Below are 18,537 nucleotides of genomic sequence, written 5' to 3' on the forward strand. Positions count from 1 at the left end.
CAGTCTATGCCATTCAAGATTAATGTCTTGGAATGTGTGGAATGTTTGGCTGTGTCATTGCACCATAATAAAATTAGCTTTGAATGAAATGCCTGTGGAGGAAGGGAGTATTAGAGCATAAATGATGCTTTTAAAAAAAGTCTTGGCTTACATATTAGTCATAACTGTTTGAAAAGTCTCAAGTCTAAGGAAATATTTACAGAGTGGATAGAAATCAGTAAATTGTTTCTGGCCATGTGCTGCAAGCAGTATGAGTGGGAAGAGTTACCTGTCATTCTGAGATGATGTGCGAGATTTAACTTCTGTACGTGCCGTAACAGACTGATATCAAAGGCCTTTGTAAGTCCTTGTCTTAAAACTTGGTGGAAGCATGTCGTTCACTTTACAGTGTAGAACATTTGATAAGAGGTCTTGTTTTGGTTTGCTATGATTTTGCAATGCAATCATAGAAAGATTGTATGTACAAATTACTAGGAGCTCGTAAAAGTACCATTTGTTAGTGTGGTTATTAAGTCTAGCTACACTTTAGATAAGTGGGAGAATCAGACAGATGTTTTACATATACTTGGACTGCAAAAATGATAAGTAACTTCGTGCTAAACTAATGAGAGGGACAATTTAAGGGCTCTCTTTCTGAGACTGCAAGTTGCAGAGTTCTGTAAACAATTCTTTTGCACTGAAGAACTGGCAGTTTATTCCCCAAACCAGGATCTTGTAGTAGACAGACCAATAATCTGAAATTTTCTGTGCAACCTGCTAACAACATGAATCTCTGTTCTTGACGAGGAGACCCACATGTTACTAGGTCGGATTCCTTACTAATAAGGTTTTTGAGACAAGAATATGTTCAGGTCTCACACTTTGTATAATGGCAAGGAATCTGAATTGATTGGAGACTGGGGAGAAAATGTACCTCTGTTTCAGGCAGAGTTGCGGTTCTTACAGACTACTGAATCACAAAGTGGACCAAGTCTACTTTAACTAGTACATGCAGTTTTGTCACTGACATTTTCAGAGCTGTGATTACTCTTCTTTATAGAGCCATCAATATAATTATCTCATTATTTTCTGGAGGAGAATTTTTATGCCTGTTTTATATTTTGTCTGCCATCTAATAAGGAAAAAAAGGGATTTATTAGTGTAGTTTTCCAAGTAGTAGGTTTTCCAGAATCCTGCCAGTAGATGGTGACAGGAAGTAGTCCCTATTGATAGAGGTATTCTGTTCCTTTCCTGATTTCCCCTGTCTAGATCACTTTCCAGCTGGTTGAATGAGGTTTTAAACTTCAGTTTACCTTTTTGAATTGTGACACTATCATTTCAGTGGAATTGTTTTATTACTTTTATGAGGGTCAGGTCTCTTGCGCAATCCAGACTGTGACTGTTGTCTTACCACTTGAATCAAGCAGCGTTTGCTTTGAAAGCATTTTGGCACTTTGATATCAAACTGCCAGATTGCTATTTTTAGGAGATGCTAGCTAGAATCGTAAACTAAAACAATAGAAAACTGCCTGAAAAAAAAAAAAAACATATCTTTTTATGTTTCTACTCATGGGAACACACAGAAAAATGTTTGGAGAGTGTATATACTTTTCTCATTGCAGTTTCCAGTACAGATGACAGGGATGAAAAAGTAGCTGATTTACTATATGCTCTAGAGAATACCCAGCTGGCAGAGTTTCTGGAGTCTGTGTCAGTCAGCCAGTCAAACTAGCTCTTTATTTACCCCTTATTTGAAGGTAATTAAGTAGGAAGCATTTTGACGTAATTTGCTGCTACTTCTGTAAATTTAGACACAGGAAATAATTCTGCAGCATGGATTTTTGTAGTGTTTTCTCACTTTATTTAATTTGCAAATGGGAACTGAAATTTAATTTATTAGAAAATTCTATTTTCAACACCTGTGCTACTTAGCGTTGTAAAAGCAGTCAGTAAAACTGTTGACATAAGTAATTGTGCACATGCCTAAGCCTTGTACCTATGGTATGTTAAAAGATATAAAACTAACAAATTTGCCACCATAAGGTTATGTTTTATCTGAAAATTCGGTAAGCTTTTAGGATAATGGCCAGGTGCTTGTCATTCGGATAATAAATCTCTACTTCTGGCTTGCCTCTCCATTATTTTTAGATAACTGTGTTAATGAACAGTGATTGACAATGTCATTGTGTAAAGGAGTTGCTCTATATGTATAAATTTGTTAACTTGGATTTTTTTTTTCCTAACTTTCAGTATTATGCAGACATTCCAGAAGAAGAGAGAGCAAAGAAACTTGCTTCCTGTTCAAGACACAGATTTCGCTACATTCCTCCAAATACTCCTGAAAATTTCTGGGAAGTTGGATTTCCTTCCACCCAAACTTGTGTGGAAAGAGGTTTGTGCAGAAAAGGCTTACAAAGTGCTTTTAAAAGCTGAATTTTCCTTTTTTTTCCCTAAAATTGTTTCCTGATACTATCTCTAGTTCATAAAGCAGCCTTTCTCTCCTCGCTTCTCTCAGTCTTTTCTATTTTGAATAATTACTGTCTTATCTTTTTAGTAGCACCTGTACTACTAAGAAGGGCATATAAGGAAACTTTCTTAGAGCCTAGAGAGAGAAGGCAGAAATAATTGGGATTTTTGTAGAATTTAATTAGAATCCTACATGTCTTTGAACCAAAGGAAGAATTGGGTCATCATTTTCAGAGGCAAAGGCTAAAAGGCTGTGCTTACTGAGGAGGGACAGGCAGCACTGTTGATGTCCTTTGTATCTTTGGAGCCCCATAATACCACATGATAATGGAAACATTGAAGATAAGGTGTGATTAAATAGGTCTTAATACATATACCCTGCTTGTTAGCAGCACTGTAAAACTGTGGAGTTTGGGTTTTTGGGCTTTTGGTTTGGTTTGTTTTTTTGACTTCTCTTCACACAGAAGATGGTTCTTTCCTAAGTAAGTCTTCTAAATCCTAGAGCTTGATATAAAATGAGTTTTTACTCATGATGTTCAGACATAGTGAGTTTGTAGTGTACTATATATACATTTCTTCAGAAGTAGTGAATCTCTGAGGTAAGGAGTCTACATGAACTCTCTTTGAGTAACTTATATCTTTATTTGTGTGTATGTTATTAGCTGTGAAGCATTAATCTTCATGTATTTTTATCAGTTCCCATAACAGTTTCAGGGCAGGCATTGGATAATGTAGTCAAAGATGTGTACGTGTTCTTGTGTGATAGTGCTGCAGTATCATCCTTAATCTTTCAGAAGAGGGAGCCTTGATTTTTAGGGACTTGCATAACTTTTGTGGTGCAAATCATACTCCTTAATCAAGATATATTGAGTCAAGTTCGTTTGAATTTGAAGCTGTATTTCCAAGAAATATGTGTATGTTTAGAACTTGAAGCCACTTCCTCTCCCCCTTCATTGTGGGAGACAAATGTCCCATTTGCTGTTGAAGCTCCCTTTGAGTTCTCTCATCCACTGCAAAGGGTTAAGCTAGTCACAGAACTTGCAAGCCATTAAGCTTCTTTGTCTTGGTTAGACTTCAGGAAGATGGTTCTTGTTTTTCCAGCAATGTGTCTTTGGTGTCACATAAGGAAAAGTAAATCCCTCAGTCCAGCTAGCCAGCACCTCAGGAATGCTGAATCATTGTTCCTTTATGACTAGTCTCTTTCCTCTCTTGTGTATCCAGTTAGATTGGGCTTGGCTGAGGCTAATCCATTCCTCCTTTACCCTAAGCAATAAAAGAGTTCTAACCACTTCAGAACCACCTTTGGTTCTTGATCATTATCTTTAAAGATGAGCAAATCGTAGTGCTTCCTTTTCTAACCTGGTAGCCTCTTACCTATTCCAGTTGTTGAGAAATCTGGTCTAAACTAGACATGTCTATTTATAACTTCATGTGATTGAGATAGCCTGTCAGGGAGATTCTTTGTTACTACCCATTTGGAATCTGCTTGCAGCCTCATTACAATGAGCTTCTTGGGTATGTCCTTGTCTGCTAGAGTAAGAGCTGTTCAATTGTTAATGGTCCTCAACTGACTATGAGACATAGACTTTAGCTCAAGTCTTGCTTAGTAAAAGAAAGCCATATTATACAAGAGAGCAACAAGAACATCAAAATGCCAGAGTTCCCATGGTGAACAGCTGCAGCTGTCACTCCAGAGTAGTGGGTTACAAACGATGTATGTTCTACTTCTTATTGGTATCTTGAGCCAACTGTGTTTTGTGGTGTTTTCTTTAAATAACTGAGTTGCATAGACAGCATTTTTTAACTATGAAGTAGGAGTCTATTACTCTCACTTCAGCGGATATTAGTGCTGATAAACAGTAAGGGTCTGACAAAAGCCAGGTGCTGTAACTGATTTGCATAAAATGCTTACTATCAGTATTAGCTGAATTGAGCATGACAGGAATTTTCTGTGTACTTTTCGTATCAGAAAGCTTTCAAGGTGTGTTTGATCCATAGGTTTATGTTTGGATTTTTCCAGATGGACAAGATTTTAATAAATTACCTCAAAACAGAGGGATGTACTATTTAGACCCACAAAGCACCTGTGCCTGAAGTTTCCTCTGTATGATTAAGAAATACATTTTAAAAAGTAACTTTTATTAGTCAACCGAATTTGCAGTACTTAAGTACTTTGTTACTTTTATGTAAGATCTTCTGTAGAAAAAACAATGAAGAATGCAGTTTTGTTTTCAATAGATGAACAATTCCATTTATAGATGAACAATGTCCACTCTTCAGTATTATCTGTCTGTATTGCATTACTACGCAGTCATCTACTTAGAAAGCAGCTGAGTGTTTTCATTAATGATATTGCACCCTTGGATCTCTAGCTTTTTTTTTTTTTTTTTCAAGTGAGAATCAGTTGCCACAAGGGGAAAAAAATCACTATTTATTTTTTGAAGGTAAACAAAAAATGAAACTGAAGTTATGCATGTTCCCTTATGTTACATATCTCACATTTATTCTTACTCTTTTAAGGATACATTAAAGAGGATCTTGCTCCCTGTCAACGTCCAAAAAGACGGCAGCCTTATGCCATGATGTTTTCTCCAAAAGGCAAAGAGCAGAAGACATAAAGGATGGGGAAGTAAGGCACACCAACTTGAAGAGTATCCTTGCTGCCCTTAGATATTTATAGTTAATATAAACTTGAAATAAAGAACTGTATTTTCCACAATGATAGGTAAATAGTTTCATTAAATATGTAAATTTTATAAAATTCATTTGAAAATCTGATATACCAGGAAACAAAACTATTTAATGTATGTTTGTTTCATATTGTACTAATACATTTTGTATCAATTTTTGCACCTGTCAGACAATGAGTCTCCCTTTTTTATTTTCCATTTTTAAGTCAGCAGCTAAAATCCCAGCAGTTCCTGTCTAAACTTCATGTCAGTGAGTAACTGCTTTGAAGTCACTGACATCAGTTGTTTTTGCAAGGTCTAAATGTTTGTCGGTGGGAACAGAAATGTATTTTTGTAGGGTGCTTTTGTTTTGCACTGGATTTTTTAATTTAGCCTTTCTCTTTTGGCAATAATGGTTATATCAACTTGTAATAAAGCTCTATTAAATATTAAATGTATCTACTGTTAATGTTTTGGAGGTATGAAAACCATGGTCTAAGTGTCTGTCTTAAATTTTGTGTTAAATATATAACACCACATTTTCCTCAGAGTTTAAATTAGAATATCTGGGATATTTTTGTTTTTATCTTTAATTTGGATCTTCTTCTCTATGTCTCTCTTATTGATGAAGAGATAAGCATTGTCATTTATAAATTTGGATGAGACTGAGTTCTCCTAGATGATGAGCATTGTTGTCCACTAGGTCACGAAGGATTCTCCAGGGATATTGTAAATAAATCTTTTATAGCTGGCAATATAGTTTCCTACTTGAATTTGGAGAGTAGGAGCATACATATCACAGAGGCAGGGTAGTGTTTTCTCATAGTTAGGCAAGCTACTGAAAGATACTTAGGAATAAAGTAGTATTATAGAATAGAATCAAATATTCAAGCAGCATACAGTCAGAGGCTCAACCAATGAGAGTTCTCTCTAAAAAGAGGTCATAAACCCAGCAACTATTTAAATGCCTTAAAACTAAAAGAACAGAAAGTATAGCTACTTCTGGGGGAAAAAATGTGTATGTAAAAGTATCTGTACTTTCTGGGTTTATTTCATATGTATATATGTGTATGTATAAGAAAAAGATATATTTAAAAACTTGGTGAATTGGACCATTTAATTCCAGGTATAGTTGTACAGGAGTTGTGGTGGGTCCTGCTGGTGGTGAGGTTATGGCATATGCCTAAAAAGAAAGCTTAAAAAAAAGTGATTAATTTAACACTAAGTAACACAAAATCCTCTTAGATTGGAATCACAGGCCTTGCAGAAAAACAGGAGGTGGGGTATCACTAGGCACTGCTCCCATCCTATCTGCTTATGTGATTGATTGGCTTTAGCATTTCAAAGAGATATATCCAAAGCAATGGCAAAGGCATAAAGCTAAATAACCATTAAAATCTTTAGTGAGCAGGTAGTCAAAGAATCCATGCCAAGGTAAGTCTGGTTTCCTGAAAATGAGAAAACTTTAAAGAAGATTTATAGGTGCTGCCAGAAAGGTGGAATTCTTGCAGATATCTTGAAATTTGTTTCAAGGCAACCATTACATGCTCTGAATAAATATTTATCCAAAAAAGAAAAAAAGCTTTTGCTAAAGAAAGTAAGGTAGGAGGCTGCTTTTAGCTAGGGAGAACATTTACAAAGAAGTTAAGCCCAGAAAATGGTAAGTGGAGGCATATTGTAACCCATCAAATGTAAAATTTGGTATGAAGTAGGCTACATTAAAAAGTTTCTTTAAAAATCGATTAGAAATCCTATTTTTAAGAACTGTCAGAAAGAGCAAGCTTCACAATAAATTGGTAGAGATAAGCTATTAAAGTGTAATGGGAATATTTAAGGGTAAAATGACAAGAAAAGTTTGGATTTTTGCACTCTCATTCAGTGTGATTCCCAAGAACCTTTCTTTGCAGGGTGGGTTGGTGGGCAGAGCTGTTGTAAACTGGAATGGCAAAAAAAGGTCAATGAAATGAGTGGCAGCAAGCTGCCAGGAATGGAGCACACTCCCATAGCATTGAAAGTGAGAGAAGAAACTGCTAATTACACCCCTCACTGTAGGTTGGAACTTGTCACTTAAAGCAGCTTTGATGGTCAAGGAGTATAAACTGGCAATTGCGCCAGCAAAGACTCCAAGGAGAGGAGTGCAGTGGATCTGCATCCTGATGAGCTTTAATGGAGTATTTGAAACAGTGGGATAATTGGTAAGAGTATAATGCAGTGTTCAGGGCTATGGATAAATATGTGAAAAATCATTGTTTTTTTAAAGGCAAGTCACTCTGATACAGTCTTTTAGACTCTTTGATGTCAAACTGTGATTCATCTGACAGCTCATAGTAGAACCAAACTGTCATGGCATGGTATGAAAGAAGTTCTCTCTTGTATTACACCTATGTAAAAGTACATAAATCACCACAGTGGAAGGAACAGTGGAGTTCTTGTAGGAGCCCTTTACATTCAGCCTATTTGTGTTTTGAGAAAGGATAGAGGGTAAAGGCAAAAGCTGGTTAAGTTATTCAGAGGGCAAAGGCAAAAGCTGGTTAAGTTATTCACAGTTAAAGTAGACCTGGAATATAGAAGAGAAGGGGAGAATTCACAAAGCAGAAGGTAAGACTCAATCCCTTTGCACAGAAGAATTAATGTGATAGATGCCAATAAATTTATCAAGTGTGGAAGCAGTAAATAGGAAGGGCTGCTCACTAAAGGGGAACAGGTTTAGTTACAACCACTTGGTGTCTGTGAGGATATTACTACTCCACTAGAGGACAGTAAGGAACTGCTTTGTGCTTACAGCAGTGTAAGAACTACTTCCTCTTCACCAATTTTTAGGGCTTCAGTTGCTTTAAAAATTTTAGATGCTCTCCTTACCTGTTCTAATGCCAGAAAAAACGCTGCACTATTGAGAACCAGACTCCATCTTGACCAGAGATCAGTGGTTTAAAATCTAGAAACAAAAATAAAGCCTGACTGATTTCCCTTCAAAAAGCAAGAGAAATCCCTAAAGAAATCCCAGAAGTCTGAGCAATTTTTGTGTACCAAAAAAGATGAGCGAAATGTATAAATTTTTAGAAATTCAGTTAAAGATTTCTACACAGCTTTTCTATATTTTTTTAGCAAAATCATAGAATCATAGACTGGTTAGGGTTGGAAAAGGCCTTAAGACCATCTAGTTCCAAGCCCTCGTCTTGCAATATCGTGTACTTTTATCCAGAGGAAAGGGAAGGAAAAAGGGAGCCAGCCACACCCAGCAAGGAAAGTCTGCTGAAAACATAACTTTAAAGATTGTTACATTTATAATTAGCATTAGCCACCTTTGCTTGCTTTATGGCATGGCAGCGTGCTGTGATCACAGTCAGCTGTGCTGTGGGAGGAGTGGACTGTGTTCTTTGATGAGCTGTTTGTTTACACATCTGTAAACGGTGAAGAAGAAAGAGAATTTTGGATGTAAAGCATAGAATCATAGAATAGTTAGGGTTGGAAAGGACCTCAAGATCATCAAGTTCCAACTCCCCTGCCATGGGCAGGGACACCTCACACTAAACCATCCCACCCAAGGCTCTATCCAACCTGGCCTTGAACACCGCCAGGGATGGAGCACTCACAACCTCCCTGGGCAACCCATTCCAATGTCTCACCACCCTAACAGGAAAGAATTTCCTCCTTATATCCAATCTAAACTTCCCCTGTTTAAGTTTTAACCCGTTACCCCTTGTCCTGTCACTACAGTCCCTGACGAAGAGACCCTCTCCAGCATCCCTATAGGCCCCCTTCAGATACTGGAAGGCTGCTATGAGGTCTCCAAGCAGCCTTCTCTTCTCCAGGCTGAACAGCCCCAACTTCCTCAGCCTGTCTTCATACGGGAGGTGCTCCAGTCCCCTGATCATCCTCGTGGCCCTCCTCTGGACTTGTTCCAGCAGTTCCATGTCCTTTTTATGTTGAGGACACCAGAACTGCACACAATACATAAACTGGAGTAGGCTGGTGTCTTTGGAGGTTATTGGGAGCATTGACTAAAACCAGTGTTTATAATCCGGGTATTCATATATTTCCTTACATGAAGCCGATGCTCATAAATTGAGAGGCGGTAGACATCTCTTCAAGTGTATTCAGGTATGGGTGTCCACATAGGAGTCTCTGCATCTGAATAGCAATGCCTGTTGGGTCACAACACAACCACCGGGCACTCCTGCCAAAATAGCCACAACTTTCTCCTGCATTCCTTTCCTTGTCTGTGATGTTGTCTTTGGATTCATGCTGCCTCTTCTCATTTTATGAGATAAGGGAAAACTTAGCATCATTGCTGCTAGGATTTGTGCATCTTTTTTAACAGATATGTAGATATCTAGCAATATTCCATTAGCCTTGACCAGAAGAACTTGAGAACTTGATGTTTCCATAGTAGCAATCCATAAAGAGACTAATATCTAAACCCTCATCTATTTTACATCATCAGAAATTACCCCTGTTGGAATGGGTTAAAGTGGTTTCTGAAAGCCAGTATATCTTAACTTGTATCCAAGGTAACACTCAGGGGGTCCAGCAGAGCTACTTGTGGCCTACTGTATCCCTAGTGCTTCTTAGCATGTATTCAAGTTTGTGATGTTCAGATACTGGCATGAGCCCAATGACTGAAAAGCCTTCAAGTCGGCGGCTTAGTGTTATTCCCAAAAACATAAAGATGGCAAGTTGATGGCTTTTAGCATCTGTCCAGTCTGCAAAATGTTCCCAGCTTGAGAAGGAAACCTTTGATCATAAACCATTTCTTGGGCTGCTTGGAGCCCAGAAGTCAGACAGATTGCTGATAAAATGTCCACAGGCAAGCTGTGTTTCCTGCACCGCCTGCAAGGCCAAATTGGTCATTAGCTGCTTCTAATTAGTTGTGCTTTTGAACTTTGCCTTTCTCACGCAGAAAGGATGAATAGCTTGTCCCTGCTGAAGCAGGAGGAAAACAGTGTCTGTCTGCTGATCAATGGAAACTCTGTCAAAAATAAACAATACAAGAGAACAAAATTACAGGGGGGCAAAAGAGCAGAGGAAGAAGAGGAGGGAGGGGAAGAGAGCAGTGAGGTGCTCATTGTTGATAGGTCACGGGCTATCAGTGGGCTCTTAGAAATAAGCAACATGAAAATCAGCCTGGCCTTGTCAGCCCTGATCCTCAAAAAAGGGCTTTGCCGTGTTCAAATAAATCACTTGTAAAGCATTTTGAACAATGAACTGATGATACCTTTCTTCTAAGTGTCTTAGTGCAGAAAGACGGCTTGGTCTGAACAGATTCAGTCTTTGCTTTGTTCCTGCACAGAGTGAGCATCAAATTTCCAGGAGCATTCTCCGTACAAGTATGAACAACTAACTACTAAGAGAGGGAGCAAGGCAATGCAGAAATAAGCCTGAAGTTCAGCTCAATGGAAGACGGACCAGTCTTGCTTCACATCCGTGTAGAGCATGGATAAAAACTGAAAGGTAAAGCTTTTTCCTCAGAATTCCTCTGAATTCCTTAGTCTGTGCTTTGGGTACAGTCTGGGAGGATAATTTGTGTTCCTGTATGTCGGCACATGTTAAAATTACGTGCCACAGGACATAAACAGTGTTGTCTTCCGTGAATTATTTTCCAAAGTGATGGCTCAGCACAGGTTGGGTGGCTGTGTCTTACACGAAGATACACAATGCAGTTTGAAATTATGAATGCTATAAACACAGATAAATTTCTTCTCCCCCGATGGTCATATTAATATGATATTTTTCCTGGGATACAATTTTCTTCTATTTCCCACACTTTTAAATCTGCTTCTCTTTAGAATACTTCTAGGAGACACATGTGGCTAGATATTAGGCATCCTGGGCACAGCACTTGAGGTACAAGTGTCATCGCAGCAGAGCCACATGGACTTCCATGGCTGGGAGGACTTTCTGCATCATGTTCCTGCATCATACAGGCTGGGCAGAGACTGGACTGAGAGAGGAGAAGAACTTGGGGGTGTTGGTTAACAAAAGTTCAAATGACCTGGCAGTGTGTGATAGCAGCCCAGAAACCAGGCATGTGCTGGGCTGCATCAAAAGCAGCGTGACCAGCAGGTCAAGGGATGTGATTCTCCCCATCTACTCTGCTCTAGTGAGACCCCACCTGCAGTACTGCATCCAGATTTGGGGCCCCAACACCAGAGGGACATGGAGCTGTTTTGGTGAGTTCAGAGGAGAACCATAAAGTTGATCATAGAGCTGAAGCATCTCTGCTATGGAGACCAGCTGAGAGAAATGGAGAAAAGAAGGCTGCAGGGAAACCTTAGAGCAGCTTCCAGTGCATAAAGGGGGGCTACAGGAAATCTGGAGAGGGACATTTTACATGGGCAGGTAGGGACAGCACAAGGGGGAATGGCTTTAAACTGAAACAGGGGAGATTTATATTAGATATTAGGAAGAAATTCTTTCCTGTGAGGGTGGTGAGGCACTGGCACAGGTTGCTCAGAGAAGCTGCGGATGCCCCATCCCTGGCAGTGTTCAAGGCCGTGTTGGATGGAGTTTGGAGCAACCTGGTGGAAGGTGTCCCTAACCATGGCAAGGGGGGTTGGAATTAGATGACCTTTAAAGTTCCTTCCAACCCAAACCATTCTATGATTCATTGTGAAGAGAGGCACTGGAAGTTTCCTGTCAAGGACATCAACGTCTGTCTCCCACACTTGTCAATGGTGGGAGACAACCTTGCCCAGCAGGAGCTTTGAGAAGGACACTTGAAGAGCTCTTGTCCTTGGGTGGTTTTTGCATTCCAGCTGCAGCCATAAGCAAGGCTAATCAGGGTCTCATTTGTGCCCAAGGCTCCTTTTTAACATCTTGTTTGGAAAATTAGTTGGAGCTTAAGGTCAACATGCAAGAAAAGCTTTTCATTGCAGGCAGGAAAGCTGATTTAAGCTAAAAGCATGTATTTCTTGGGAAGGCATCCTCAAACTAGAATACGTTACGAGATCACATCAGTAACTTTTAGTACATGCCTTCTACACTAATAAGTGGCTATACTTGGAATTAGCCAATGCCTGAACAGTTTTATATACAATTTGGTGACAGACATGTGATAGTCATACAAGAAAAGTAAGAAAATATCCCCAGAAATAACTGTTGGAAGAGTCCCGTGCCTACCTCTATTCCACCCATGCTGTCTCAGAAGATACGACGGCTGTGTGGTGGTGTCACATAGTAATACATTTCAGCTACTGTACCAGAATGAATATAGTCTTAACCATGATTTGGAAAGGGAGAGAAGATGTCCCTTTTTGTTCATGTTATCATTTCTGAGTAGCTTATGTAGAACACCCTTGATGTTCTTACCTAGGCATTTAAACTTCAGAGTACAGATCAGTTTGGTCTTTGATTTTTGATGTTTTATGCTCACCAACTTTAATAACTGTTTTGAATTAATACTTTTTCACTAGCTTAATACTTCCCTGATGTTTTTGATACTTAGCCACCAGTTTCATGTGGAGAAGGCTTTAAAAAAAGCCCCAAACATAGTGATAGAAAAGACCTTTATATGCCTGTATTGCAAAATCAGTAGAAACAGACAGGAGTCTGCGCTGCAGATCAGACCCATGTGAAACAAGAAGCAGAGGAGGCAAAATTCAGTTCCAGTCATCAGCTCGAATCCATGCGGTGCTAAAAAAGCACTCAATTCCCTCACAGTCAAAATTACCAACTCGATGAGTCTTTTTAGGACAGTTTTAAATAAAGTGAGAATAAAATAAGGCTAGATAAGAAAGAAATAACAATTTGAGGGCCTTTGGGAGTCTGTTACATGCGCTTTACTTGTGCTCTTGGGTAAATCAGTTGTGGGAAAAGATAAAGAGATTAAATACAGTCTTTGAAATGACATTCCTAATGACTCACCATTTCAAAGAGCTTGGGAATTTAAGCGGCGATTGAAAAGAAGCATAAAATGAAAAATGAAAAACCCAGCTAACATTATCTTGGATACTGTGTATCAGATAATGAGTTGATAGCCTTTTAATGCTGAGCAGATGTCCTAGAGGAGGCAAATAGTTTAATTCAGATTTTCTTTTATTTAAGCCAGTTTGCAGAAAATACAGGTACTCCTTCACACAAGTGGAAGGATTAACATAATTAGAACCAAAACACTAAGAACTGCAAAGCAAGAAAGGTGATTTCCTGTTTCTATCCCATGGAAACATACAGTATCTCAAACTGCAGTAGCATTCCACTTTGGAATAAAAAGCCAAAAATTTCCACAAAATTATATCTAAAAGAATTGGGTTTGAAATATTCAACTTCTTGAAGTATTTCACTGTATCCTAATGCAATTCACTGTATACCATTGCTGTCAAATGAATAGAAGCAGGCAAGAAACTCATCCTGACAACCCTCTCTGAAATCACCGTGCTCTTTCTTTGCATTTCGAAAGTATTTTACTTGCTGGGTATCAACTGAATACTTTGGAGTTTGCCAGCCTGCCAAATGAACTCTCTTAATTGCTAATAAACTGTTAAGTGCTTGACAAATCATTCAGACAAACCAATGAGACTTTTGAAGTTTAGTCCTAATAATCTGACACGTAAGCAAGGGAAAAAGGAAAGACACAAAGTTGTAAAGGAGATGGGTTTAGCCACACTTCCTTCTACTTCTCCTTTGGTGTGTAATAGATAAGCACATGAAATCATTGGAAATATGACTGTTCTTCCCAAGCCTGTGTTGTAAGAATTAACGGGGGGGGGGGGGGGGGGGGGTGCTGTCAAAAGACTTTTTTTATTCCTCATCCTCTGTGTATTAACACCGAGTATTTTCTTCATGACTCCTGAAAGGTATTATGCATTCCTGGAAAAGGAATTGCATGTATGTCCCATCTGTGCCATCTTCTCCCCTAGTTAACAGAGACCACCAAGCCGGGAGAGTCTTGCGTTAGTGGTGCTTACCGGTGGAACTGCACGCAGCAAGACTTTGTTAAGGCTCTTCTCCACACTAAGAATAAGCAAAGGAGGCTTTTGTGCTAATTTTGTCAGGTTATTAGAAGACCAAACAATTCTAACACAGCATTGTGGAAACTAAGAGTTCATAAAGCATTACATGTGATCAGCACTTCTTGAAAGAGACATGCTGTGGAGGCTAGTGGACTCCAGGCTGTGCCAGCTGTTCAGAGTTACGGCACATATGATCTCCTCACAGAAAGGGGTTTATTTATAAAGGCATTATGTTCACATTAAAGCAAATGTGAACTAGAACTGAAACAATATTTTTAAACCCACATTTCTCTTTGCGATGAAGACTGTTTCCAATTCAGTATATATAAAAATGGATTTTGCAAGCTTTCTCAGAAGAAAATGTCTGCAGAAGCTGTTTATCTTAGGACAAAACTGGAAAGGACTATGAGAATATGAACACTAAGACTTAAGGCATTTAGTATCAAGAGACTACAAGTCATTATTCCAAACGGGTGTGTAAGCTTGATATGACTTACTCTAGAGGCTCCCCGCTATGTCCCTTAACCTGTGGTAGCTCTTTTTACACCAGGCAAAGACACCCACAAGCTGTAGTAACCACTGAGTTGTTCTCCTAGAGGAACTGCCTTCAACATAGAGTCACGAGACTCTCAGGAGGCCCCTGAAAACAGTCACTTCTTCTTTTAGCCACCCTAATTTGCTACCTAGAGGTAGCACCGTGTTTTAATCTGCTCGACTGCTCCAAGGCCTAGGTGTACGTAGCATTTCAAGAAGAAAACTGATGCTTGCCTGCCAAGGGCCATCATCTGCACTCCTCATGGTAAAGTACTTTCCACAGCAATTTCCCATCTCTCTCACCACTCTGCATTCAGGCTTTTGGCTCAGACTAACTTGAAATGTTTTCAAAAGGGATGTTGTTTTGAAGCGAAAAAGCCTTAAGATGCTATGAAACATGATGGAGTTCAGCAATCAGAAAGCAAGGAGCAGTAATTCACATCCCATTGCAGAAGCTTGGCTGTAGGTTGGGGCACTGGCAGAGGGAAACCCACGTGGAGGGGTTTTGTGTGGATACATTCTGTTTCCCCAGAGTTTGAGAAGCATGTTAACCTAAGGATGGCCAAGACCCTTCTGTCAGATCCTGGCCTGTTCTACATCCACTTTCAGAACTCACCAATCTGGATAACCTGCTCTGGTGGCTTGCCTTGAGACTTATACAGCTGGTGCCTATTGAATCGAATATGTCAAATCTGAGTCACCATTGTCTGTATTTCTACATCCCTCAGGCAGAGGGATGTATGGTTTTAATGCATTTATGCTATATACGAACCAAGAATAAATCATGCAAGTGGAAAAATATGGGGAACAGAGCATAGAAAAATTAAATGATATGATTGTGTCTGTGGCTGCTGTCCCTGCAGACCTCAAACAGAATACCTGCTGCTCTGCACATCTCTCATTCTTTTGAAAGGTAAAAAAAGGCTACAACACGAAAGACCTGATGTTCCTTGGCCATGGCCGGTGTCAAAAGGGAGAATCTTCCAGGGAGGATTTCCGAACTGCCCACTCACTACCTGATTCAGTTTTTAAGGCTTTGAGGTAACAGAGACTCATTTATTGCGCTGAAGTGCCCTGTACGTAACTTTATAGCAAGGAGGTCTGATGAGCTATTTCTCTTCTGCTACTTACCTGTGTGCATTTAGGTAGTTCAGCTGCGTTTTCAGACCTTTCCACCTCCCCATTTTCATTGCTGCAACGCTTCTGAGGGTCACGATCTCAGCGCCTAGCCCATGGTTGTTGCATTGCTACAGCTCCAGCCCCTACAATCAAATGATTGTATAAATTTCAGCTTTTATTTAAGCAAAGATTTCAAAGTAACTTGAGAGATCAAAAAGTTTTCCATATGTCAGACTTAGGGTTGTTAAGTTATGGGACAAAAAGCTCACCCCCTGCAGAGTAGTGCAGAGGCATGACAGCATATGGAGAGACCCCAATAACCTCACTGGGGACACAAGTCCCTTGTGGAGCTGTCCCAGAGAAGCCTCAGCCCCACGGGCTGGGGATGGCATCCATCACAGCGAGACAATGAGAAAGGCTCTCCCAAGCACCTCGGACTGAGGGCAGGTAGCACATTATGGGTCACAGGGGAACAGCATCTTGGGATTGCACAAACTTATAGGATGTTATGAGGAACCAAAAGCAGCAATAAGAGAGGATCATAGTGGTTTGGGGAATAACAAGTGGGGGAAAATTAAGGGATAAGAGGGGTCAGTGCTCATCAGCAGTGGCTGGTCAGTGTGCTTGTCTGGCTATGCCCTGCATCTCATTGCTGCTGTCTGTGCTGTCTGTACATTAAACACCATCTCTGTTGCCCTGGGTAGGAATGGAGGGGCTACTGCTGCTGGCAGGCAAGTGGGGTAGGTGCATGGGCAGCGAGGTACCAAAGCAGAGATACACTTGGGCCAGGAGCGTGTGAGGCAGCTGGAGGAGTGGGCTGCTGGCAGGGCCACAGGAGCCAGGCCCACCATGGGGGGAGAACGTGGAGTTTGGGGTTCACTGCACGACCCATCTCTGCATGTACATGTGTCTGTGCAAAGGGAGATGTGAGCACCCAGGGCCAGCCACAAGGGAGACTAAGTGTCCACGGCTGGTTACTGGAGGGGTCCACAGCCTCTGTGTGTATGTATGTACATGCTCAAGGGGGTCTGTGCCTGCAACTGGGGTGGGCTGGGGCCCTCAGGGGCTTGTGTGCCCCCCGGGTGCCAGCAGCTACCGGATAGTCTGGAGGTACGAGGGCAGCTGCTGTCCCCATGGTGTGTATGTAGGTGTTTCCCACTGGTGGACCTTCATCTTGATCACACACTGAGGGGGACAAGACTGAAGCTGTTTGTGCCACTTGTGTGAGTGCTTTGTTTTCTACGCGTGCTGGTTTTGACTGGGGTAGTTAATTTTTTCCATAGTAGCTTGCGTGGAGCTGTGTTTTGGATTTGTCATGAAGACAGTGCTGATAATACAGGATGTTTTCATTACTGCTGAGCAGTGCTTACACAGAGCCAAGGCCTTCTCTGCTCCACACACCACCCCAGTGAGCAGGCTGGGGGAGCACAAGAAGCTGGGGGGGGGTTATGACATGCACAGCCAGGACAGCTGACCCCAACTGGCCACAGGGATGTTCCACACCATATGGCGTCATGATCGGCATACAGAGGTGGGGGGAGAAGGAAGGGAGGATGCTGGGAGTGATGCTGCTTGCCTTCCCAGTAACCATGACACATGATGGAGCCCTGCTGTCCTGGAGATGGCTGAACACCTGCCTGACCATGGGAAGTGGTGAATGAACTCCTTACCATGTTCGCTCGCACGCGTGGCTTTTGCTCTACCTGTTAAACTGTCTTTATCTCAACCCATGAGTTCCCTCACTTTCACCCTTCTGATTCTCTCCCCCCCATCCCACACCGTGAGGCGAAAGAGCGAGTGGCTGCGTGGGGCTCAGTTGTCAGCTGGAGTTAAACCACAACACTGTGTCGTGCTGTGGTGTCCAGTTGTGTCCAGGTTTTGTGTGTGCTCCTATTGGTAATTCATGCTCAGCCTGGCCTCAGGCTATCCTCACCTTTTGGGCTGCTAGATCTAGCAACACCCAACACATAAAGCTTCATGAACATCAGACCTGACTCCCCATGTCCAGGGGTCTGCCCTGCTGTTAGCAGCAGGGATGAATAAGTGACCTGAAATCTGGTATTAAATGAGGTTTAGACTGCTCTGGTTTCTAAAGGAAGGATTTGTCAGGGACTGTAGTGACAGGACAAGGGGTAACGGGTTAAAACTTAAACAGGGGAAGTTTAGATTGGATATAAGGAGGAAATTCTTTCCTGTAAGGGTGGTGAGGCACTGGAATGGGTTGCCCAGGGAGGTTGTGAGTGCTCCATCCCTGGCAGTGTTCAAGGCCAGGTTGGATGAAGCCTTGGGTGGGATGGTTTAGTGTGGGGTGTCCCTGCCCATGGCAGGGGGGTTGGAACTAGATGATCTTGAGGTCCTTTCCAACCCTAACTATTCTATGATTCTATGATTTCACTTAATCGAGGAAGGCTTACAGACAACGCAGTGTCAGCCCGGACTCTGCTCAGGGGTTGTACAGGGAGAAGGAACTTCTGACTGCTACCCTGGCACCTCTAATTCAGCCCCTGCACAAAAACAAACCACAGAAACTACAGAGGGAGAAACTCTGAGCTACAACTGGTGCAGAGGCTGCAGATTCTCCCATCGGATTTCACTGTCACAGGGCCATGCCTCCGCACCCGTGGGTTTTGTTCTCTTATGCTGTGAGGTATTACACAGCTTTGAGCACAAGATCATCAGCTACGTGACCTGGGGCTGCAGGTCCCTCCCACTATCCGGTTACCAGGAACTTTCCAGTAAATGAGACCCCGTAAGGAGGTGTCAGTGATAAAAGCCAACCTGAGAAGAACCCTCTCAGCATCAGCCCTGAGCACACTAATAAA

General features: G+C 41.2%; 1 protein-coding gene across 3 annotated transcripts in view; it reads left to right on the forward strand.

Moving 5' to 3' along the window:
• Nucleotides 1–5,568, forward strand: part of RBBP8 (RB binding protein 8, endonuclease) — a 41,500-nt gene extending 35,932 nt beyond the window's left edge. For all 3 annotated transcript variants that reach the window (XM_065668115.1, XM_065668114.1, XM_065668116.1), the window contains exons 18-19: nucleotides 2,230–2,371; nucleotides 4,966–5,568. In XM_065668115.1, the coding sequence (XP_065524187.1) occupies nucleotides 2,230–2,371; nucleotides 4,966–5,063 (240 nt within the window). In that variant the 3' untranslated portion in view covers nucleotides 5,064–5,568. The remainder of the gene's footprint in view (nucleotides 1–2,229; nucleotides 2,372–4,965) is intronic.
• The last annotated feature ends 12,969 nt before the right edge of the window (nucleotides 5,569–18,537 follow it).

Source organism: Lathamus discolor, chromosome 2, assembly GCF_037157495.1.
Source record: "Lathamus discolor isolate bLatDis1 chromosome 2, bLatDis1.hap1, whole genome shotgun sequence".
In the NCBI taxonomy this organism is placed as follows: domain Eukaryota; kingdom Metazoa; phylum Chordata; class Aves; order Psittaciformes; family Psittacidae; genus Lathamus; species Lathamus discolor.